The sequence below is a fragment of the Adiantum capillus-veneris genome, chromosome 11, assembly GCF_014529385.1.
Source record: "Adiantum capillus-veneris isolate H3 chromosome 11, ASM1452938v2, whole genome shotgun sequence".
Taxonomy (NCBI): Eukaryota; Viridiplantae; Streptophyta; class Polypodiopsida; order Polypodiales; family Pteridaceae; genus Adiantum; species Adiantum capillus-veneris.
In genome coordinates this window covers 36839876-36864687 of record NC_140941.1, presented here as the reverse complement: position 1 = coordinate 36864687, position 24812 = coordinate 36839876, and the positions used below count along the sequence as shown (strand labels likewise).

At 43.0% G+C, this 24812-nt stretch overlaps 2 protein-coding genes across 7 annotated transcripts in view; one reads left to right on the top strand and one right to left on the bottom strand.

Moving 5' to 3' along the window:
* Positions 1-6022: 6022 nt before the first annotated feature.
* Positions 6023-24812, top strand: part of LOC147447104 (alpha/beta-Hydrolases superfamily protein) — an 86939-nt gene continuing 68149 nt past the window's right edge. For 3 of the 6 annotated variants that reach the window (XM_086522997.1, XM_086522996.1, XM_086522999.1), the window contains exons 1-4: positions 6023-6202; positions 6273-6327; positions 15614-15669; positions 15778-15878. In XM_086522997.1, coding sequence (XP_086379123.1) covers positions 6050-6202; positions 6273-6327; positions 15614-15669; positions 15778-15878 — 365 coding nt within the window. In that variant the 5' untranslated portion in view covers positions 6023-6049. Of the gene's footprint in view, positions 6203-6272; positions 6328-15613; positions 15670-15777; positions 15879-24812 lie in introns of those variants that run through there. The other 3 variants (XM_086523002.1, XM_086523001.1, XM_086523000.1) reach the window with 2 other exon arrangements.
* On the bottom strand, positions 21818-22861 carry LOC147447105 (uncharacterized). Its single transcript, XM_086524422.1, has one exon. The coding sequence runs from the start codon at positions 22859-22861 to the stop codon at positions 21818-21820; it is 1044 nt and encodes a 347-aa protein (XP_086380548.1).

Sequence of the window (24812 nt, the reverse complement as noted above, 5' to 3'; positions counted from 1 at the left end):
TCTCTTAGTCGTTGGGCTTGCATTTCAAGAACAGAGCGCAACTTGTTGGAGAACTCCTCGTTGCTCTCAAATATTGTCATCATTCAACCCATCTGGTCCCCCCACCAATGCCATTGCCCCACAGTCACCTCCGTATTATACGACAATGGCATTCCTATTTGTATACTTGCTAAGCAATTGCCAAAGGAACCAATGCCCATGTTCCATACCTCCTGCACGACAAACAAAAGCCAAAGACAGTAGATAAACTTTACTCTGATTAAATTGTTGTCGTAGAGAACCTCGTATAGGTGTCCCATCAATGTTTTTTGTCCAATCACTCTCCTCTAGCCCATCAAACCAAGCATCATTCGACGGTAATTCAATTGCCTCTAAAATCCAGGTGTGCTCTTTTCTCATTGCGAACACCAAAAGTGTGCGCATAGTTCTATTATCATTCTTGCATATCAGTGTCTTGCAAACAAAATGTGGTCTTCATGCCATCCAACAGAAACGACGATATCATGCACCATTCCATAATTATCCGACAAGCAGACGACTATGAACACATCTCGATCATCTAATGTAGATAGCGCTAGACGGGCAAGCTCTCCAAAATTACACACCTCCATTCTGTTCCATTTAGGCACTTCAGAATTTGATAGCCCATACACAAATGCATTGCAAGGCAAAAAAACAATGGAAGCGTTCACTGCAGAATCCATTGCCACTCCATCATGCAACAGACGAAGACATTTCTCCACAACATGTGGCCTCACAAAGCTTAGCAAGGCCATCTTCAAGTTATCCTCTGTCTTGCCTGAACCAAAATGAACAATCTGAATACGATTGCCATCACTCTTTACAAATAACCCAATCAGCACAAGATAGTTCTTAAAACACAATGTAACTCTGAATCAAGTTTTCTACTTATTGATCAATGGGTATGTAACCATTGGTAGGTCGAAGACATGCAAAATTTCTGTTTCTAAACTCGTCGCAAATTCCACCACCTCCTTCGCTGACATTCCACTTCTCTTTCCTGATTAACAAGAAACGGACAAATTTTAAAGTGTGTGAAAACATGTTCACCATTTGGATGCTAGTAAGCATGCTCATGTTTCTCTCTTATACGAGCCGCACCTTGCGAATCTGATGCCTCCCTAGACTGCTCTATCTGCCAAGCAATTTTGTATAGGTTATTTAAAACTAACTACAACGATGGGAGTAGGCACTATGCAATTATAAAGGCATTAACTTTCACACCTGAGATGTTGTATCAAACCCTTCCAATTGAGACATTTGGATACTCGACTCTGCTATCGCAGATGTGTGTGTGCCTCCACGTACTCTTTTGTGTCTATCCTTCACTGCATCATTGTGTGCCTTCTCTTCATTTGGAGGGAAGTATCCCTCACCATACTCTAAGAACTAGGGCCAATCTTGGTAGACTTTGCTCCTAAAGCTGCGTGCTGTCTGCATTGCGTTAAAAATATGCTCTGATTTTTCAATTTCAAGCATTGCTTGTAAGAACCTGACCCCTTTTATGTTAAACTTACGCATCCGCAACCATCTAACACAAGCAAGTGTAATGTTAGCGTTGAATTTCAATTATCGTCTGCACTGCAATTGTCTACCATGCATAGTTGCAAAGACACCTTTTTCCTGCATCCGCCAATGCTTTGCTCGACTCAGATTGAGTTCCCTTTTTCATTACGCCTAGTTTATAAGCAAAGGTCTTGCCCTTATGTGTCAATTTAGCGTCCTCGATGAACGATTCCAGGTCCAATCCAGGCATCGATTGTAAATGTATATTGCGGGGACAACTGTATACATTCTCTGCCTCTCTAATAATGGAAGACCAAAAAACTTCGATCCTCAACCACTCTTGAAAAATGGAAGACTCTTCTGTCACAACGTAAAAATGATTATGACGTGATCTATCACCAAGACTAAATTGTCCAAAGACTAGGCAATCAAATGCACCCATCAGTCTGAGGAATGTCCAAAAATCTCAACATCTACTGGATCACCAAAGGACATGGCACGCAGGATGAATGTCTTTTTGTTCGAGGGAAGAACTGCACATGCCAACCCATACAATCTTTCCTCTGTTATCCACTTTGGCTTACCGGTCCACTCAATTGCGTGCAATGTCCTACACAAAAGTCCAGCGGGGTCAATGAAAACATGCAATTTCAACATTTGTCATAGCTTTGAGTGAGATCCAAGACCGACATGCCTCCACCATTCATCATCCAATATAGGGTCAACAATCGCCAACGCATATCTTGTCATTTTTTTAGACTGTGCATCTGCCTCAAAGAAGGCATTTTTGTATTTGGCTTGAAACTCGGTCGAAAGAATACTGTTCTTCTCTACCACAAATTTTTTCAAGGCAAGCGTATATTTTTCCTACAGACATGGCACCAATGAGCAAACAAATTTATGAACACAATACTTTTTGACCAACAAGCAAACAATCCGAGAACACGTACTCGATGTAGAAGCTGTGACATTAGTGCAACGGGCACATTGTACCAGGACTACACATGGCAGCAAGACCCATTGCCTGCACCATCCATAGCATGTCTGTGTCTGATGTGGATACATATCCTGTCTCATTCAATCTACAAAAATTGAAGCAATTCAACCCACATGTCAATCTCACACTATTTGGAGTAGTGCATAGATTTGAAGGACCTTTATGGTTACAAACTATTGCCCCTCTTTTTTGGCTTTTTGCTAGGTAAATATCATGGAAAATCTTGCAAAGAAAAACTAGGAGGCATCTAAGATGACTAATAAGTTTGATGGAATAGGGACATTTGCGAGATATAAGGCTTTTTTTTTTTTTTGGTAAGAGAAGTTCAAAATGTGATTCTTTCAATAGTGTGGTCAAAAATTATATTCATTGAAAAGACCAATCCAGATTTAGGCAGTCTTTCCTAGGGATACAATAGGTCTCTTGAATGATGAGGATGTGTAATATGTGGAGTTTTTTGTTAGTAATTTCATATATGATTCGGGATTTTGAGAGGATTGTTGTTTCCCTAATCTCTATGCGTATACCTTGCATACGCTAGGCATGTACAACTTGGAAGCAACTTAAAAGACGAGTTTTAGCATAGGGTGGGGAATAAATTATTTGGAACAAAAGCTAGATACCATCCCATCTTGTAATGTATGCCCACATGAGAAACACCAAGAATAACCCAAAAAATAGATTTGGCAAGCAATATCAACCAAAAAGCAGTATCTTTAAAAAGAACTTTTACACCTCCCATATATTGTCTTATTTTCTCGAGGGGTCATACATAGATAAAGGGCGAAGAATAGTCCATCAAGTCTCAAAAATGGGGCATACTGTGTTTGCAGTGAGGTCTTTGTTCTAGGGAGGCAAAAAGCTAGGCCACCCATATCTACAAAGGGTTGGGAAATGGTTGCTCATAAAGAAAATAACCATGTAAGGAGACTAGTCATTAGAAACCATAGCAGCCACACAAAGCGGCTAGGCATCTTGACATTCCAAAATTTTCAATAGATGGTACCTAGACATAGATGATAGCTGTGCCACTATCATGGCTATTTTTTTCCCCTTGGGTATCCATCCAATGGAGGTAATCACACAAAATTCTAAGGCCTCAATTTTGCTTATTCTATAAGAGGGTCGATATCCTTCAACTTGATTTTAACAAGAGATTGAGACTACTCTCAATAGAACACCTTGGGTAAACCTCTTCTTAACATTAGGTTTGTGTTTGAGCCATTTAAGTGGCATGAGCTGCAATAGTACCTTGACACCTCATTCTTAAGAAATGGTTTTTAGATTGACTATTATTCAATAAACCATGAATATAGGATATCATTGAGATCCTATCACATAAAGAGACATTTTACTATAACATTATCTCCAAAGCATAAAATAAAAAACCAATAGTAAAAAGCCACAAAATTGGCTTTTTAATTTGGGAACGTACATGTTTTTGAAGCCTAAAATAAGTTGGTGTCTTTCTTTTTTGAAAAATATATGCATGGTTTTCATTACATACACGTCCAAGATTTTTCCAAAAAAAATTAACGTCCTTCGAAGAATTTTAAGGTGTTTACATGGAATATACTTTTTTTGGAGAATTTTTTGTTTTATTGTACCTAAAAGACAGCCCTTGAAAAATGATAAATTTTTATGATATTATTCATTTCTGTTTTCTATCAACTCCCTACTTGCCTTGAGAACAAATCCTTGAAAGGTGACAATGAAGTTTTGTGTGGCTCATGAGCAATTTACACAAAAGTTGTTTATAGCCACAAAAGTGATGTGAATTCACACAACCCTAATGTTAATTAAGGATAAATTCTCACCATGATAAATTTGTGGGACATATTGTGCAAGTGTTGGTGCAAGTAAGTGAAGCAATTGGCTAAATACAAATCCTCCTTTATTGATGTCAACCACCTCTCCTCATATTATCTCCTTTGGGCTCTTTGTTCTAAATGATCTGTTTAAAGGCCGTCTTCAAGGTACTCTTAGAATGAGGTGCATGCCATGAAAGGCTTCTCACGACTGTTTGGAAAAGGAGGTGGCTTCATTGTGTGCAACAACTTTAACCGATAAGACAACCGAAGTAATCACTTCTAATCATTAATTGATTAGAAGGCACTAGGCAAGGTGAAGAGCTCACAATTATGAACAAAATTCATCATTAAAATTAGATGCAATTGATAGGATATTGTGCACAACCAGCATCATATCAAAGGTAGTCGGTGAAAGAGTACAAAGGCAATCAATGTTGTGAGGCGTTGTGGTGTCAAGTTGCATCCCTTCTTCCACCTTGACATTGGGAGCCAACAAATTACAGGGTGGGAGGTGTCCATTGGCATTTCGCCCATGCGATCAAGAGAATTAGTGGTATTTTCCTTTGTGAGTGCTCTTTCAAAAAAATTGAGGTGTGAAGTAAGTCAAATTCCATACCAAATTGAGATGCTACGTAACATCATGGGTTACTTTTCCTTTTCCTAAAACGAGCTCTTGAAATTGTGCCCTCTTTTTCATTCTTTAGGGTTCTCCTTTCCTTTCATAGTACAAACAAAAAAGCTTGTATTTGGAAGATTACTAAGTTTACGAGAGTTGTCTTCTTAAAATGCAAATCACTATGTGTGACTACTCAGCAAACATATCAAACTAAAATCACTAATTGTGAAGCAAATAAACACAGTGCACTCATCATTGATCAAGGGATCTCGAGTGGATATAAGGCCTATAGTGTTAGGATCAATGATGGATCGTGTTCTAGATGTAAGGCTACAATTGAAGATGTCCCCACCTCTTCTTCTGTGGGCATAACCAATAGCAAATAAACACAGTGCATTAATGTGGCTCATCATTCATCTAGGGATTTGGAGTGGAGATAAGGCCTATAGTGTTGGGATCAATGATGGATTGTGTCCTAGATGTAAGGCTACAATTGAAGATGTCCCCCACCTCTTCTTCAACTGTAGGGACAATAATAAAATTTTGTCCCTTATTTAGAATGGTTGCTCTAAGGCTATCTTCAAGAAGGTGGCTGCTTAGGATGTTTTGCTTGGCATCTATAAAGGTATGGACATACTCCTATGCAACATATGGAGAGGCATTACCCTATGGCATCGATGGATTCATAGGAATGTTATTGTCTTTTCTGATAGATCTCAATGTACTACATTTGGTCTCCGATTTGAGTTAACCCAAGCAACAATCATTTTATGTAAATAAATTTTAGCGATCGCTGCCCCTTGCTTTTCTACCCAAACGGAGTTGTAGAAGACCTTGAAATGGCAACAGTGGAAATCCAAGCTCACAAAGCTTTACTAAGGATGAGGGACTATCCTTTGAAACTAAGGATATGTTTTCTTCTTTTAGCTAATTTAAATTTTCTCTCTCTCTCTCTCTCTCTCTCTCTCTCTCTCTCTCTCCATCTCCAAAAATCATTAATCGTACTAAAGTGTTGTGGGACTCGGCTAGCAAACTTATCCATCTATTATGAATGGTTCTCGAGTCCTCTCTCTCTCTCTCTCCCCCCCCCCCCGGCCCATGGCCAAGACTTGCATTCTCACGGGTACGCTGAGCATGAGTAGCTGCTTCCAACAGCTGCTACTCTGTCCGCCTTTACATCCCGCTGAATTTCAAACCAGAGCAACCTTCAAGCGTCGCCTCCCCTGCCGCTCGCTCTATGTCGACGACGAGGTTCGTCAGTGCTGCCACCTTTTGACGCTGGGTAGGCATGAATTAGCACTCATTGTTGTGTGTATGGCAGGACTATCTCGTGGATGCCCCTGTCTCAGTTGGAGATGGCTTCTCGTTTGCTGGAGGTAACACTCATGCTCAAGGAAAATGGTCCTTGAGCCAAAGTTTGCAGCACAAATGCAACATTCTCCTCTCTCTCTCTCTCTCTCTCTCTCTCTCGGATAGTTTCCTACGGCGTTAAAACAATCTTCTTCTTCTTCTTCTCTCTCTCTCTCTCTCTCACACACACACACACACACACACACACACTTTAATCTTTGGGATTAATTTACAAGTGGGAAACCTCAAGGAGAGAAAAACCAACAGAAAAGATCATATATAAGGGGAAGAATACAACTGAATGACGGTGAAAGCTCAGGATGAATGATCAGTGAGTGCTCAAGGTTCCTTTTACTCTAGAAGGGAGAACCTTCCTTGCTTAGATAGAGAATGTGCAATGACCAAATGCAAACCGTGAGTGAGAGTGCGAGAGAGAGAGAGAGAGAGAGAGAGAGAGAGAGAGAGAGAGAGAGAGAGTGAAAAGACGACACCAAATGGGGTCCCAAACCCCCCTCCAAGGGCTCCCCTCTATTGCTAGAGAGGTATTGCTTAGATTGCACAAAGGTATGGTACAATGCTTCTAGTTGATGTGATACTTGCATAGTTGCCCGGAACGAGGACCGGCTAACGGTAACATGCATGAAATGCCATTCCCTGGTTCGAATACTCAGGTCTAAAACACGGAACGGAGATCCGAAATGGAGGATTAGGATGGGAACGGGGAACGGGCACCTGAAAATGGCCATTCCCTATAACCATGGGTACTTGACGACGATGACGATGTCGACGACGATGACGGCGAAGATCGAGGGCTGAAAATGAAAAACGCAAGGATTGAAGCTGGCTTAAAATTGAGCGTTGTCCTAGGGCTGAATTCTGTAATTGTGCCGACAACAACGACGGTGACGACGAGGCTGTGCAAAAATGTTGATGGCTGAAATCTGAAAATGCGGCTGAAACTGATGGCGTTAGTGAGATCCGGCGAGGAATCTGGTACGGAAGGGTGTGGTATCGTGAGGCTAAAGGTTGATTTGCTGATGCAAAACGCCAAGGGCTGAAATATGAAAACACCAATGCTCCGCTAGCAAAACCGCTGGTTCTTGCAGCTTCTTGAGAGAAACGCAAGGTTGTTGGTCTTGAGGGGCACTGCTTGAGTCCGTGCTCCTCGGTCTTCTTCAATCTATGCTTTCTACTTCTCAAGGCGCCCAATGGCCTTCTTATATAGGTGCATTTGCCTAGGTCGAGCAAGCTCCCCAACAGCCCCACAATTGAAAATAAATGTCACTTATTTAATAAATAAGTGAAAAATGTGATTCATGTGTACTTTGGCAAAAAAGGGTTTATGCACTGGAAAATGCTCATGATGGGTACTGAATGTAATGCTAGTGACCATGGGTTGTGCAATTAGAGTTATGCAGCTACGTTAAGTGCCTGGACATACACGGCCCGCGTACAGGCTCACAAGGCTGCCAAAACACTCCCTAGGCTACCTAAACCCTAGAAACGGGAACAACTTGTCCACATGTACATAGGGTTAGATGTGCACGTGACATCCCCCCCCTTTTCAAGGTGAGGTACTGGTACCCGAGTTGCATGGCTTCTTTGTAGTCTGCCAGCTCTCTGATGCCAATGTAATGTGCAACGGAAGTGAATGATGGTGAAAGCTTAGGATGAGTGATCAGTGTGAGTGCTCAAGGTTCCTTATACTCTAGAAGAAGGGAGAGCCTTCCTTGCTTAGAGAGAGAATGTGCAATGACCAAAACAAGAGAGTGGAATGCAAACCGTGAGTGAGAGTGTATGAGAGAGAGAGAGAGAGAGAGAGAGAGAGAGAGAGAGAGAGAGAGTCCCAAACCCCTTTCCAAGGGTTCCCCTCTCTGTTGCTAGAGAGGTATTTGCTTAGATTGCACAAAGGTTTGGTACAATGCTTCTAGATGATGTGGTACTTAAACGACAATGATGTCGACGCGATGACGATGTCGATGACGGCAAAGACTGAGGGCTGAAAATGAAAAACATTAGGGCTGAAGCTGGCTGAAAACTGAGCGCTGTCCTAGGGCTCTATACCGGTGAGATGACGGCGACGACGGCGATGACGAGGCTATGCAATAACGCTGATGGCTGAAATCTGAAAACACTGGCTGAAATTGATGGCATTAGTAGGATCCGGCTAGGAATTTGGTATGGAAGGTGTGGTACCGCGAGGCTAAAGGCTGATCTGCCGATGCAAAACGCCAAGGGCTGAAATCTGAAAACGCCAATGCTCTGCTCGCAAAAACGTTGGCTCTTGTCGCTTCTTGAGAGAAACGCCAGGTTGCTGGTCTTGAGGGGCACTACTTGGAGTCTATGCTCCTTGGTCTTCTTCAACGTGTGCTTTCTGTTTCTCAAGGTGCTCAATGGCCTCCTTATATAGGTGCATCTGCCTGGGTAGAGCAAGCTCCCCAACAACCCCACGATTGGAAATAAAAGTCACTTATTTAATAAATAAGTGAAAAATGTGGTTCATGTGCATTGGAAAATGCTCATGATGGGTACTGAATGTAATGCTAGTGACCATGGGTTGTGCGATCAGAGGTTACGCAGCTACGCATCGTTAAGTGCTTGGACATGCATGGCCTGCGTAAAGGCTCCCAAGGTTGCCAGAACACTTCCTAGGCGACCTAAACCCTACATCTTGTTCACATGCACATAGGGTTAAATGTGCACGTGATAGAGTGTCTACTGAAGAAAGTTTATGTTCTTAACTTCTTTGGCTGTTTATGCAAGCATAATCGAGGGGGACAAGAGGGGGATGTTACAAAGTGAGGATGTGGCATGCCCAACTGGAAGAGAAATGGTAGAGTGGACAAGAGAAACTAAGCCAACCAACTAAAAGGACTTATGGAGCATCGATCGAGGGGCTTAAAATTCTAAAGACCAAAAGCTTGAACTCTGAGAAGGATGCTTGTAAAATGCGCTGACATGACACGTGGTAGGACTGTCCAAAATCCCGCGATTTGTTTTGTTGGTGCCACGTAGAAGGTGGTACAGATTTCTACAATTTGCGGTGACTGATGATGTGGCAGTTTTACGTGAGCTTTTGGTAGCAGATGCTTTTGAGGGAAAGTGCTTTTAAACTGATTGCTTTTGGGGCTCTGCTTTTTAGGCATCCCATGTAAGTTTAAAAGAGCCCTTGGGCCTCACTTTGCAGAGCATTTAGACGTAGAGTCTGAGAGTAGAGGACCCTTCGGAGTTGTACCTTGATGTGAGCAATAATAAAGAAATACCGAAAGGGGCGCCAATCTTTGGGGCTAGTGCTTCTGGGCACGGAACTCCACCGTGCCGTGTCCACACACTCTCTCTCTCTCTCTCTCTCTCTCTCTGTGTGCTGAGCGCGAGGGTGAGCAGGACTGGCAGGCTCTCTCTCTCTGCAGCAGCGCGCCCCTCTCTGACAGGCTGCTGAGCTACCCGAGCTACGCCACCAGCTGCAGCTCAATCAGCCTCATTGTTGCTGCAGCGCGAGGTCTCTCTCTGACGGGCTGCTGAGTGCGAGGGTGAAGGGGTCTCTCTCTCTCTCTCGCGCAGATAGCGTGGGTCAGCCAGCAAACACCTGCATTATCCTACGCCCAGCACCTGGCAGCCTGCGTTAGGCTCAACTTGTACCAGCGTTTGCTGCTCCAGAGTTAGCGTTTTCAGCAGGGGCTTCGGCGTGTCAACAGACCAGACATCGCAGAGGTCTCCCTTCCCTCATCGCCATCTCCTGGAGTCAGCATCCTGCAGTACCCATTCAGTACTCAGCCATCCAGTAGCTTCAACACCAGTTCAGTAGCATCTGCCATCAGCATCAGCATTCATTCAGCGCGTATTGAGCCCAGTATAGCTTTCAGCGAGTATCTTACCTGCAGGGATTTATTTGCAAGGAATTTGGAAACTGCAGAGCTCACAGAAATTGCAAATTGACACATACAGAAAGCAAACATATGCCATGTAGGCTGAATGGGGAAACATATGTATGCATAATGCGGTGCGTATAGGTTGCTCTCTCCTCTCTCTCAGAAAGTGAAACAAATAAGGCAAGACAAATGGTGGCGCACTACATGGTCACAAGCAAGAGGATGACAGCCATTGAAAAGGAGTTGAAAGAATGCAAAGCCCACATGGATGAGTGGAAGAAAGAGAAGAATTTAATACTCGAATGGAAAAAGAGGGAGGAACAGGCGAGGGAACTAGAACGCAAGGAGTTCCGGGATGAAATTCAAGCTTTAAAAAGTAGCATCTCAGGCCTTCGGGAGGAACTCGACGTAACCAAAGAGGGAAGACGCCTTGAAGATGGGGAAATTCAGCCATCAATGATTGACGAGCTGAATAGTATACGAGCACAAGTCAAAGAAATAAAGGAGGAAGGAGAAATGAAGACCTCATGGGTGGAGGTTCTCTCCAAAACACAAAAGAAAATGGACGAGGCTGAAAAATGGATTGAAGTTGTCAAGAAGGGAAAGGGCAAGGAAATTCCGACTACACCCGACATCATCAACAAAACACTAGAAGAGGAACAACAAAGAAGGGTACGCGCTCTACACGTGAGAGTGACCGGCCTAAAAGATTCAGATAAGGTGGACCAAGAGGTGAAGAGCCTCATGTCCATGATGGGGGTGGAGAAGCCCTCGCACACACAAGCTTGGAGAGTGGGCAAGAAGAGTGAAGGTAATGGGGAGAGTTCAAAAGGACGGGCTCTCATTTTGCGCTTTCCCTCCATGGAAGAAAAGAAAGACTTTTTAAAGAAGAGGCCAACCCTTAAGAAAACAGGTATCTTTTTAGGAGATGATCTTACGCTCTCACAGCTTGCACATATGAGAGAGGTCATGCCAGAGATTATAGCAGCAAGGGAGAAGGGGAAGTTAGCTTTCTACAGAAATGGACGAGTAGTGATTACAGAGCACCGCTCTACATGACGATGCGAGAACTATGGGACCACTCTCAGGATGGCAGTTTGGAACTGTAATGGTTCGTATAGACTTGATGCGGGGGCCTTTGAGGATAGCTTCAGAGACAGAGACATTGTTTTCTACTCAGAGACTCATCAGGCTCCAGGACAGTTGATGCCGCACATATCAGGATACAGATGGGAGACAGCTTGTAGGACATGCACCAGAACTGCACATGGGAATAGAGGATCAGGTGGTGTAGCAGTTCTTTTCAGAGAGGAGCTCCAACCACTATTGCACATAGTTCGGAGAGATGATCAGGCCAAATACTTGTGGGTGAGGCTGAGGGCAGAGACTGGACGTTTCTTGTACATCGCCATATGCTATTTTCCTCCCAGCACTTCAGTATATGCTTCACCCAGAGGACAGTCTCCTTACTCTGTACTTGATGATGATATCTGGGAGTTCTCCAGAGATGGAGACATCATACTCCTGGGGGATTTCAATGCCCGTACAGGCAGCTCACAGACAGTCTTCTATGACACATCAGAGGAGATGCTTAGAGAGCTAGAGCCAGAGGAATTGGGACTTGAGAGATGCTCACACGACAAAGAGCATACAGAGTATGGGAGATACCTGAGAGAGATGACGACTACTCACAGTTTAGCCATACTGAATGGCTTAACGACTTTCCCATTGTCTACAGGTTTTACTTGTTTTCCACATAGACATGGGTCCAGCACTGTAGACTATGTTCTGACACATCCGAGCTTTATCTCTCACATTCAGGATTTCACAGTGGGGCCCAGGCCAGTTGGGATAGCAGTAGATCATGCGCTTTTAACATTATCAGTCTCCTTTGAGTATAATACATCTCAGGCCTCACGGGGTGGTGGACATATACGCTATACTTTTACACCAGAGACTGACTCAGTCTATGTAGAGGAGATACGTAGGCTTTTATGCACATCAGAGCCAGTTTACACAGTGGAGGAGATCACATCTATGCTGACAGTGACATTACATGGGGCAGCGACAGAGGCATATCCACACACTCAGCCTGGGCAGAGACGTCGTTCTGGGCACATGCCTCAGAACAACTGGTATGATGAGGAGTGTCGACAGAGGAGAGCTCAGATACAGCGGGACCTTACATTGGGAGTGATCACCTATAGACAGTCTCGCATTGCTACACGACGACTAGTGCGGCGGAAGAAGCGAGCTTTCTTGGTCCAGATGGAGCAAGATTTATATCAGCTCTTCCTTAGTAGAGATTCAGGAGAGGCTTGGCGTCTATTCCATGAGAAGTCTCCCCCACCAGTGATTACTTCTACAGAGATATGGGGACAGTATGCAACATCTTTATACACTGTACCTGGACAACCACCATTACCAGACCCACCACAGCCATGTCCGGCTACGAGCACCTTCTTTACCACTGAGATGGTAAAGGAGGCCATTGACAGGATGAAGACCAGACGGGCACAGGATCATGAGGGTTTGGTAGCAGAGCACATTATACATGCTGGGGATTTGTTGGCAGAGATGCTTGCACGGCTATTCAACCGTGTCATGTGTGAGGGTCTCCTGAGTCTTGGAGATTATCTACTATTGTACCTATCTTCAAGACAGGTGACCCCACAGTGCTGGGGAATTACCGTACTATCATGGTAGGACACACATTGGCACGGTTATATGCATCCATCCTCGAGCATAGGCTGAGCAGTTGGGCAGAGATTATGGGCATACGAGCACCTGGGCAGGCTGGTTTCAGAAGGGGTTTCTCCACACTAGATCATGTCTTTACACTCAGAGCTATCATTGAGGAGGGTCGAGCACATGGTAGACGGATATACTGCAGCTTTGTGGATTTTCGCAAAGCCTTTGACACAGTGCCGAGGGCCAGATTGATGCACCGGCTTATGGAATTGGGGGTACCCGCAGAGCTGATGTGGGGGATCATGGCATTGTACAGTTCAGTGATGGGTCATGTACGCACATCAGAGGGGATATCCGACATAGTTCATTCCACCATTGGAGTGAAACAGGGATGCCCACTGTCCTCTACTTTATTTGGTATGTATATTGATGGGGTCTCTGATTATATTGACAGAGGAGGTGATAGAGGTGCTAAGCTTGCAGGGACATGGATCCCTCTTTTATTGTATGCTGACAATATCGTGTTGATATCAGAATCGCCAGAGGGTATGCAGAGACATTTGGACGCATTGCATAGTTTTGCAGAGGATAGTGGATTGTCTGTCAACCTTGGTAAAACCAAGGTCATGGTATTTAATACCACGCCACAGTGGGTAAGGAGATCAGCACCTACTTTCACATATGGACAGGACAGTATGGAGTACACTGATGCATACACATATCTTGGGGTGGTCTTTAGTGGACCGAGGTTCACACTGAAAGTGGCAGTAGACACTAGATTGACTCGTGCCTATGCAGCCCTAGGTGGTTTAGAGAGGATTTGCTCGCAAGTTCAGTTCCAGGAACCTCGAACAAAGCTCTGGCTTTTCGATACTTTGGTCGCTTCAGTTATGCACTACGCGGTTCAGGTTTGGGGACCGTCTATTGACAGTGCTGGATGGACTAATATGGAGAGACCCCTGATATCTATGATTTCTAGGCTGATTAGAGCCAAGGCCTCAGTCCCACATGACATCATACGAGCGGAGTTGGCTGCCCCACCTATGGAGGTTGAGGCACTCACCAGATGAGTATCATTTGTACACAGCTTATGGGACACCACCAGGGACAGGTATGTCAGGCTTGCTCTCGAGTCATCCAGACAGCTGGCATTACAGGGAGATACATCATGTTGGTATGCACAGATGAACTCATGGTTTCAGAGGCATGGTTTCAGCATGGACAGGTTGCCCCCTTTCCAGTATTCTCTTGATGCACCATCCTTGGCTCTTACACGGATGGAGACTACTAGACTCATTCGGCAGGATCTTATCCAGCTTGATAGCAAGAGGACATGGATAGAACCATCACGGGAGTTGGGTACGAAGAGGGTTTTCTATAGAGAACATCTTCTTCAACTCACGACAGACGGATTTGTCACACGGCCCAGTTACATGGACACACATCTATCTCATAGGTTACGATGTGCTATTGGCCAGATTCGCACATCTTCACACCAGCTTGGGATTGAGACAGGTAGATTCAGAGGCATACCAGCAGACAGTAGGATATGTCAGTTATGCCATGCAGAGCCAGAGACAGAGTTTCAGTACATATGTCGCTGCACAGTCTACTATGAGATACGGGGACGCTTTCATTGTCTATTCAGAGATGGTTTTGACTCGTTAGACAGAGTCATGAGATATCAGGATCAAAGATGTCTCGGATTATTCCTACTTGAGATTCAGAGACATAGAGACGCTCTATTGAATGGGCAAAGACAGAGACAGTCCCAGAGACGCATCTCAGATTTCTTCAGTCTGAGTACCACAGAGTCAGAGGGGACACCACCACCAGAGAGCTCGGTCCCCACCCATACACACATCAGCGGTACTCTCATTGATCGAGCTATAGAGTTAGGGAGATCGGGACGACCGCGACTGAGGAGGGGAGCCACGCAGCACCGGCGGAGATTGCGGCAGAGGATCCACAGGATTCTAGCACGACACCCAGAATGTCGATCGGGATAGGCTTCATGCTACTGCTATATTGTATCATGGTGACACTTATCCCCACTTTGTACCTTTATGGCATGATACCATTGCTCAGCCTACCAGCCACCCATAGGAGTCGGTAGCACTCCTATCAGTTCTTTGTTTGTAGTTTTCTTGTTTGTACCCAGACTTGGTACTAGACTCATCATTGTAATCAGTTGGTCTCATAGGTCATTTTGGCCTCTTGTAGACGTTAATATATCATTTCATTTCATTTCATTTCTCTTGTGTTGCTATCGATTTCTTGCTTGGAGTGTCCAAGCCTGTAATACTCTCTCTCTCTCACTTTATTTTAGAAAGCGCAAAAGCTAAAATCAACACTTGCAAACCCTAAAACCACATCTGCAAACCGTAAATTAGCATTGCAAACCATATAATACCACCTCTAAACTCCAAAGCAGCACTTGCACACCCTAAAACAGCAGCTGAACATTCTAAAACAGCCAAAAACATAGCAAACTACAAGATTATATACAAAAGAACAGGCAAAAGGTACCATATAACGGTAAGAAAGAGATTGCAAAACCGGAAAATAACACAAAATACAAACTCAAAGCCCTAAAAGTCAGAAAATCAGCAAAACAAAGCTCTCTCTCTCTCTCTCTCTCTCTCTCTCTCTCTCTCTCTCTCTCTCCTCCCTGTGCATAATGGTCTTGTAAAGTCTAGGGGTCTGTCTACTTGCTTTATCTTTTATCGAGAATCGCATTTGTGTGTCTCAGGTAAGTATTCAAGCGAAGAAGGTCCATCTGAGAAGTGGTTTGCACGTGGAAAAATGGTAACCTCCCCCTTGATGTTTCCAAAGTCATAAAATATGCATTCTCCAAAGCGATGAAGGGATTGATTTATTACCAGTTTAATTTGAAATATCATGATAAACCGACAGGTAAATGCATACGCAGTTAAAGATAAATCAAAGAAAGCTCAAGACCCTATATTTGGTCTCGCCATGGGAGCGGCTTCACAAGTTTCTGAGGACTATTTGAGGTTTGCACTTTAAATTTCTCAATTGGTATTGTTTTATCCTTTTTGCAAAACACACACACACACACACACACACACACACACACATTTTTTGGTAAATCAGTTGTTATTGCTTTACAAATGGGAAACCTCGAAGTGAGGAAAACCCACCAAAAGACTCAAGACACTACAATTTTATGTTCTACACAAGGGTAAGGCTTCAAAGAAAAGCAGAACCCAAGTGTCTAACAACACTAACTAAAAAGCTCCAGATGAGATGCGTCCAAATCATGTAGTTTGCAAGAGTCATATATAGACTGTTGCAATGAGCGGCGAAAGAAAACATAAATGTCAAAATGTGCCGCATTAGTGAATGCCACATTCCTGCTCATCCAAATTGACCAAAATGCCCAGAATCTCACCCAATGCATAAACATAGAGTATCCTACAATGGATGTGGAAAGGCATCCAAATATCCAAGAACATTTGCCAAATATTGTCGATGGAAACCTAGCTCATAGTTGACCCAAAAGCTTTATCAAGAAGTCTCTGGTTTCCATACATTGCCACAAAAGGTGGGGAATTGTTTCGATGGGAGAGGAACATCTCAAGCAACGAGATGACGTGATCTCTCTCCTAGATAAGAATTTGCCTACATGCAAAATTCCAACAAGGCATCTCCATAGAAACAAACGTTGCTTAAGCGGTAGCTTATTCTTCCAAAGATTTCGAAGTGTGGATTTCCACCATTTCAGAGATTTAGTAACTCTCCAAAGCGCATTTGCATGAACCTGTATCCAAGGAGGAGGGAGAATAGCACGATATACTTTTTTGGATGTCATTTTTGCCAAAGAACCTGAATGACATCTAGGAGAGTTACTGTGCAATTGCCAATCTCCAAGTCTATTAGATATATTCAAAGATGGAATTGGTTCAAATGGGATCAGCAAATGATGTATTTTGCGCCAAATATCCCGATGATGCATACCAAGATTAAGAGTCCTGCATGCAGCAGTGAACGACAAAACATGACCTGTGTTGTCAACCACATCTCAGATGCATCTGAATCCCATTTTCATCAAATTGTAAGCCTTTATGGGTTTTGAACATGCCAAAGGCTGTGAAAAAACAGCAGACCAATGTATACTTTCTCGGGAAAGAGAGTTACCAAGACCAATGGGCTTGTGAAAGAACTTTCTTCCAGGCGTGTATCAGCATTGTTGAATGCGGGCAACCAGAAATTTTACCTTCAAATTTTTCTATAACCACTTCCCAATGGTCTGTAATCCAATTCCCATGTGCATGCATTTTCATAGAAGAGCGCTCATAGAAGCCAAAATCTGCGCCCATGGTTGGGATTGTTAAAAAAACGTAAGTAATAAAGTGGCTTTTCTGGCAAGTACATGATAATGAATATTGAGGATATTCAAACCTCCATGCATTTTTGGTGTTTATACCAAAGCTGCTTTAAGCAGATGCAAAGCTTTATGCTTTGGATGAGTTTTCCATAATAAATCAAGAGCCTGCGACATGAATTTAGAAATAGCCACTTTTGTCCAGGATACAAGTGGAAGATAGAACTGAATGTAAGCCGTAACAATAGATTGAACAATCCTCAGTCTAACATGAAGAGGCCATGTAGACAGTTTCCAATAATACAATTTGGCTCTAAGCTTGTCCATCACCCATTGAATCTGATGTTGCACAGAAATGTGCCAACCTATCGGGTAACCCAAATGTCTACAAGTTCAATAGGCATAATGATTTGACCAAAGAATAGAATGCCAGTCACATGCCTTCAAAGGCAGCAATGTAGATTTAAAAAAAATAACATGAAGTCCAAATGCTTTCCCAAATAAAGACAAAGTGTCCATCAGCTTGTGGAGAACCTCAGGACTGTTGTTCTCAGGCATAAAAAAAGAATCGTCTGCATATGCCTGAGCCAAGAAGGAATCTCTGCCGGGTATTTGCAACCCACGCAATGTACCCTCATGAAGAAGTTTGTCTAGATACAATAACAACGGATGAGTTGCAATAACATAAAGAAAAGCACTCAAAGGGCAACCTTGGCGGACAGAGCGTCCCAAATTCCATGGCAATGTAACCTTCCCAGCCAAAAGGCATTGAGCAGATGCGTTCATATAAAATAAATAGACAATGTTTGTCATTTTTGGACCAAAACCCAGTTTTGACATGGCCTGAGAAATGAAGTCCCATTGAATCGTATCAAAGGCTTTAGCAATGTCAACTTGCAACATAAGTACATCCTGCTGAGTGTACTTTGCATATTCAATGGCAAATAAAACAGTTGCAATATTATCATGAATTTGCTGTCTTGGAATAAAACCATATTGCCTAGGGTGTAAACCCTGCTGCAATACATCCTTAATGCGATGGACAACCATTTTGGAAACCAACTTATAAATCACCGGCATCATAGTAACGGGCCTCCAATCATCAAACTTTTCAGTCAATGATCTTTTTGGTAGCAGCTTTAACAAACCATGTTTCCAAGAGGAATGAAAACTTTGATTACACCATACATGATTAATCATTGAAAGCAATATATCTTTTAATTGTTCCCAGAATCGTAGATAAAATTCAACCGTAAGGCCATCCCAACCAGGCGATTTCCCTTTTGCCATTGCTTTCAATGCATCCAATAATTCCTCCTCAGTAAAACATCCTTCAAAATCTGCAGCTTGCCGATGATCCACAATAGGCTGAACCACATCTAAGAAGCAAGATCGAGATGCTAAGTCAGACGATGAAGGAGAAGAAGGCGCCATAAAAAGTGACGAAAAATGCGAAACAATTTCTTGAGCTAAATCCGATTTGGAAGAAGTCCAAGTACCATCAGACTTATTAACTCTAGAGATAGAGTCTCTCATGCGATGAGCGTGAAGAGATTTGAAGAATCTCTTGAAAGAACAACCTTTGTCCAAAAGTGAATTTTCTCTCGCACGAACTTGCCATTTACAAAGTTTGCGAGCATTATTATGCTTAATAATTGCTTTAGTATCACATAATCTGTGCTGATCTTGCAAGTCCAGTGTAGATGATTGACTTACAATTGTAAGACTCTGAGTCACTTGTTTAGCCCATGCTATATTAGCTCGCTGTTCTCCCATAAACCAACGTCCGTATTCAAGTTGGATTGCTTGAACACACTGAACAAAAGACCGCCATGCAAAATCAAGATCCTCATGAATATGATGTTCCAAAGGTCTGATAGCTGTCATGATCATTCCACTGAAAATGTCATGAGACAAGTAACTATTATTGATATGCAAAAGATGTCTATTATACAAAGGAGTGTCATCTATTTGTATATCAAAATACAAGCTGAGCCACAAAGAAGCATGATCTGACAATTGCAATGTGTGATCCGTCCACATTTTGCATACATAAGATTCATATTGATGTGCATGTAAAAGATATCATCTGTCAAGCTTGGCACGATATTCAGACAAAGCATTATGCTGATAAGTAAACCACAGATCATCAGGACGGACCATATTCCAAAGGTCCTGAGCATGCATAGTATTCATAAGGGATGACCAAGCTTGTTTCTATGAGGAGAGCATATGCGAATTGTGAGTAGTATTATCTTGAACATGTGGGGAATTATTAAAGTCACCACATAGTAAAGCATTAGAAAGCCAGGGATAATTAACTAACTGGACCCACAATTCTGCTCTTTGCCTGGAAGACTGCGGTGCATATATTGCAGCAAACTCAAAAATCTTATTATTGATCATATATTGAATCACCATCCAACGACCATCAGGGTCATTATAAGCAATATGAGGATCCAATTCATCTTGCACCAACACAACCACACCTGAGAAAGCTTGCAGACCAGCATAAAAGATATGATAACCTGCAAAGAACCCCGTCTGACCAACAAGAGTGTGCTGATTATGTTCTTGCAAACAAAGAACATGCGGACGCATTTTATATACATAATTCCACAATAGTCTCCACTTATGTACATGAGAGAGACCCTGGACATTATATGTCAAACACTTTATTGGAGCAACCATGTGTATATACATATATACAGGCAGTGCATGAGGCACATCACATCATAATTGTATCCTCATGCTCATTGACAACTGAATGAGCATGAGAGGTATTCTGGTCTTCATTTTCCATAAAAGGCAATCCCTTTTTGAGTACATCTGTCCAAAGCATAGAAGCTTGCGTGTTCAGAGGCAGTGGAGACTGCTGACCTGGCAAAGGTGCTGCTGCACTCCAATTACGAGATTGCAAAGGCTTTTGCTTCAAAGAAACAACTTTCTTAGGTTGCTGCCAAGCATTATTCCCCACACCAGCATCTTGTACTTTCTCTTTACCTTTTTCTTTTGCCTTAAGCAAGGATAAGGAAGGTTGCTGAGAAGTAAAGACATTTTGATTCTTAAAATTCAAATTATTGAACAGAGATTTGCTTCCTGTTTCTGAAGAAGAGGGAGCTGGACGATCAGATTGGGGAACAGCATTTGGAGGAGGTTTGTGAACCACTTGTGGACATTCTGGGGCTAGATGTCCAAATTTATGACATGTAAAGCAAGCTCCAGCAAATATGCCCCATTTTAATTCGAAATACGTTTCGCCGATACCCACATTTTCTACTTCCACTGCTATGGAAGTTGGAGTAGGGATATCAGTGTCCCATAGAATGCAAAAACGATTTCTGTTACCTGTAGGACGAGGAGGACAAATCACCTGTCCAAGAAAAGCTGCAAGTCCCGGTAATTCATCAAGCATGTAATCCGGAAAATGCACTACTTCTACCCATACTGGACATGAGTGACGTATAAGACTTTGGTAGTCTTTATTCGGGGACCAAGGTAATACATGTAGCATTTGCTTACCATAAAACAAAGGCGACATTTCCAGTAATTTCTGCTTATACATGGTATCCATGAGGTGCACCTCTGCACCTCATAAACACCCCTTGATTCAAAATAAACCCCATCAACAAAACATCCACCCAGAAGGGATTTTATCCATTGCGCCACATCATTAGCAGATGGGAGTTTACCCGGGAAGAAAATAATAACTGCTGTCTGAGAAAGTTTTCACAAGGGGGCTGCTATGGCTGGAAGCTTCATCTTGTAGTTACAATTGAGTATAGGTTTGCCCCATTGAGATTGATTGGAAGAAAACTGCTGCTCAAGGGCTTCATGTACATACTGAACATCTGACAGTATATCAGCTGAACCATCCGGTTAAAGACGCTTAGCAGCTGGAGATTTTGCCCTGCGAGAGAAGACCTGACCCGAGGAAGCAGACTCCATAAGGAAAAGAAGAAAACCACAGTAGACTTTCTAAGACACTGCTCGCAGTAAGCAGACCTGTCTCTGAAACACTAACCTGCTGACACCACCCTTTGTACAGAAACGAGCAAAGAAAGTCTGAAAAAAGCTTAGAGAAAACCTGCTGATTCGAATCTGAAAACTGAACACTGCCTCACGCTGAGAGAAGAAACCTATGTGCGCACTCACATACACAGACTCCAGAGGCGAGAAAAGACCACGAAGGGGCTGCAAAACAGAGAGCGGCAGCACAAGAACAGAGCAGGGAGCTCACATGCGGCGACAAGGAACCCCAGCAGGGTTGACAGACCTGTGCGCAGCCAGGTACAGAGCAGGGCAGACCTTCGCGCAGCAAGCAGGCTCGATGCTCCTTCACACACACACGCACACGCACGCACGCACCACACCCACGCACGCACGCACCACACACACACACACACACACACACACACACACACACACACACACACATTTTTTTTTGTAAATCGATTGGATTAATTTACATGTGGGAAGCCTCAACGTGAGGAAAACCCACCATAAAGATCTAAACAACCGAACATGAGTAAGTCACTCCATATAGGAGCAAACTTCCAAACTAAAAACAGTCATAGAAAAGTGTCAAAGTCGTGATGTCTATGTCTTTTAGTCTACATCAGTCAAACAAGGATTGCCGTAGAGAGCCTCTAAAGTGAGCGTAGAGCTGAAACTGTCGAGAAGTAACATTTCTTTTGGACCAGATCGAGGAGAAGGCCCAAAATCTGACCCAATGCATGAAAATCGCATGCGGACGCAATTGCGGTGTGAGTTTTTTGAAAACCCAGAAAAGTTTCCCAAATGCAGCTGAAGGAAACCTCGAACGCAATTGCCTTGAAAGCACAAGAAGAAATCCCAAGAGTCGGGGCAAAACCAAAGAAGATGAGGAACTGATTCCATTCGATTCGAGCATCTTCGGCAAGATGAAGAGGCAATGCGACGAGAAGCCAAAATCTTACCCACCGGTAATATGCCAAGCATGCATCTCCATAGAAACACTCTTTGTTTTAATGGCAACTTACTTTTCCAATTGATGGGAAGAACCGATTTCCACCACCGCATTGACTTATGCATGTGCCAAAGCAAATTGCCATGAGACTGTATCCACGGAGGAGGCACAATAGCTCTGTAAAGTTGCCTTGAAGTCCAATTCTGCATAGAAACAGGTTTGGAACCTGGGGAATTACCAATGAGTTCCCAATCTTTAAGCCTATCCTCATCATTGAGTATTGGTATAGGTATAAGAGGAGCAAGCAAAGCACATGTGTCCCTCCAAATTGGCCGATGGTGCATGCCCAAATTAAGTGTCTGACAAGCACGGGGAAAAGATAACACACAACCATTTTCATCCACAACATCCTCAATACGTCTGATGCCCATTTTCATCAAGTTGTAAGCCTTGACCGGTTGAGTAACCGCCAAGGGAAAAGGAAATATTGCAGACCAGTGAAGGCTTTCTTTCCGCAATGAGTTACCATTCAAAGAGGATCTCCCGGACCACTTAATATGAGAAAATACATGCTGAGAAAATACATGTTTCCAATCCAATATCAATCTTGTAGAGTGAGGGCAGCCAGGTATGGTACCTTCAAAGCAACCCAATACAACTTCCCATTGATCAGTGATCCAATTACCATATGCCTTTGTGTTCATAGAACTGCACATAGTAGCTAGCATGCGTGACCAGGTTGTACTTGCGTGAAAAAATCAGCCAGCAGTGTGGCTTTGCGTGCCAAAAGATGGAAATGTATGTTCAATATATTAAGCCCACCATGCGATCTTGGTGTACAAGTAGACTGCATTCTCAACAAGCGTAAAGCTTTGCGTTTGGGATGTGTCTTCCATAACAATTCCATTGCCTGCGACATAAAGGCTGAAATGTCTTTATGCGTCCAAGACAGCAACGGCAAATAGAATTGAACATGTGCCATCACAATGGATTGTACTATTCGCAGTCGTACATGAAGAGGCCAAGTGGACAATTTCCAATATCTCAATTTTTGTGCAAGCTTAGCAGTCACCCATTCCATTTGTTGTGTCGCTGTAATGAACCAACCAATCGGATAACCAAGGTGACATATCACATCATGTGGTGACAGTAGTTGTCCAGGCCATAAAATAGAGTGCCAGTCGCAAGAATTAAGAGGCAGCAAAATGGACTTTTTGAAGTTGATATGCAAACCCGCTGTCTGCCAGCCAAAAATATGACAAAATCTTCATCAAAGCTTGAAGATCCGCATGATCATTTTTAGGCATAAAAAAAGAGTCGTCCGCATATGCCTGAGGAAGAAAAGGACTCCCTGGAATTTGCACTCCATGTAACAAACCAGTGTCAACCATCTTGTCCATATATAAAAGCAATGGGTGAGTGGAAATTGCATAAAGCAAAGCACTCAACGGACAACCCTGTCTAACAGAACGACCTAGTTCCCAAGGGTCAGAGAGCCCATCCGCAATGATAGCACGAGTCGTAGCCTCAGAATACAGCCAGTAAATGACATTAATCCATTTAGGACCAAAACCCAATCTAGACATAATCTGAGAAATAAAATCCCAGCGAACCGAATCAAAGGCTTTGGCTATGTCTACCTGCAATACAAGTACATCCTGAGGAATATTTTGCATATTCAATGGCTATCATAGCATTCGCAATATTATCAACAATATGACGTCTCGGAATGAACCCATATTGATGAGGATGAAGGCCACGATGAAGAATCTCCCTTACTCTGTGCACCATCATCTTGGCAACAAGTTTGTATACGACTGGCATAAGAGTGATTGGTCTCGAATCATCAAAGATTTCAGCCAAATGCTTTTTTGGGAGCAATTTCAACAAACCTTGTTTCCATGAAGATGGAATCTGCTCTTCCAGCCATGCACTGTTTATCATGAGCAATAAAGCATCTTTCAGTTCATCCAAAAAGCATGAAAAAATTCAGCAGTAAGACCATCCCATCTTGGAGCTTTCCCCTTCCCTAGTGCTTTCAAAGCATGATACAGCTCTTCATCTAAGAAGGGTTGTTCTAATGCATTCACTTCATCAGAATCCATAATCGGGGAAACAACTTCTAGAAATTGCAGAGATTTTGAAGCAGATAAAGGGGCAGGAGCAGCAAACAATCTAGCATAATGCTGAACGCATTCCTAGGACAGTTGCACTTTCGAAGAAGTCATGAGCCATCTGAAATTTTGATGCGAGAAATGGAGTGTCTCTGTCGCGAAGCATGCAAACTTTTAAAAAATTGTTTGGATGAACAACCTTTGTCTGCTATCTGCTTTTCTCTAGATCGTACTTGCCATTTGTGAACTTTACGCATTTGATTGCATGAAATTACATGGTTTGCCTCACATAACAATTCTTGAACAGACTGAACCGACAAACTATCAGAATCCGACTCCATAATACATTGTCGATGTTGTTTTGCCCAAGCCAATGCTCTTCTTTGATCCCCAAGATACCATATTCCAAAGTCCTGAATAACAGATTGCAGACGTACCACAAAAGAATGCCATGCAAATTCAATGTCAACATGCGCATGCATGAAAAGAGGATGTATAGCCGTGACAACCATTTGACGGAAAACCTCATGCGATAGGTAAC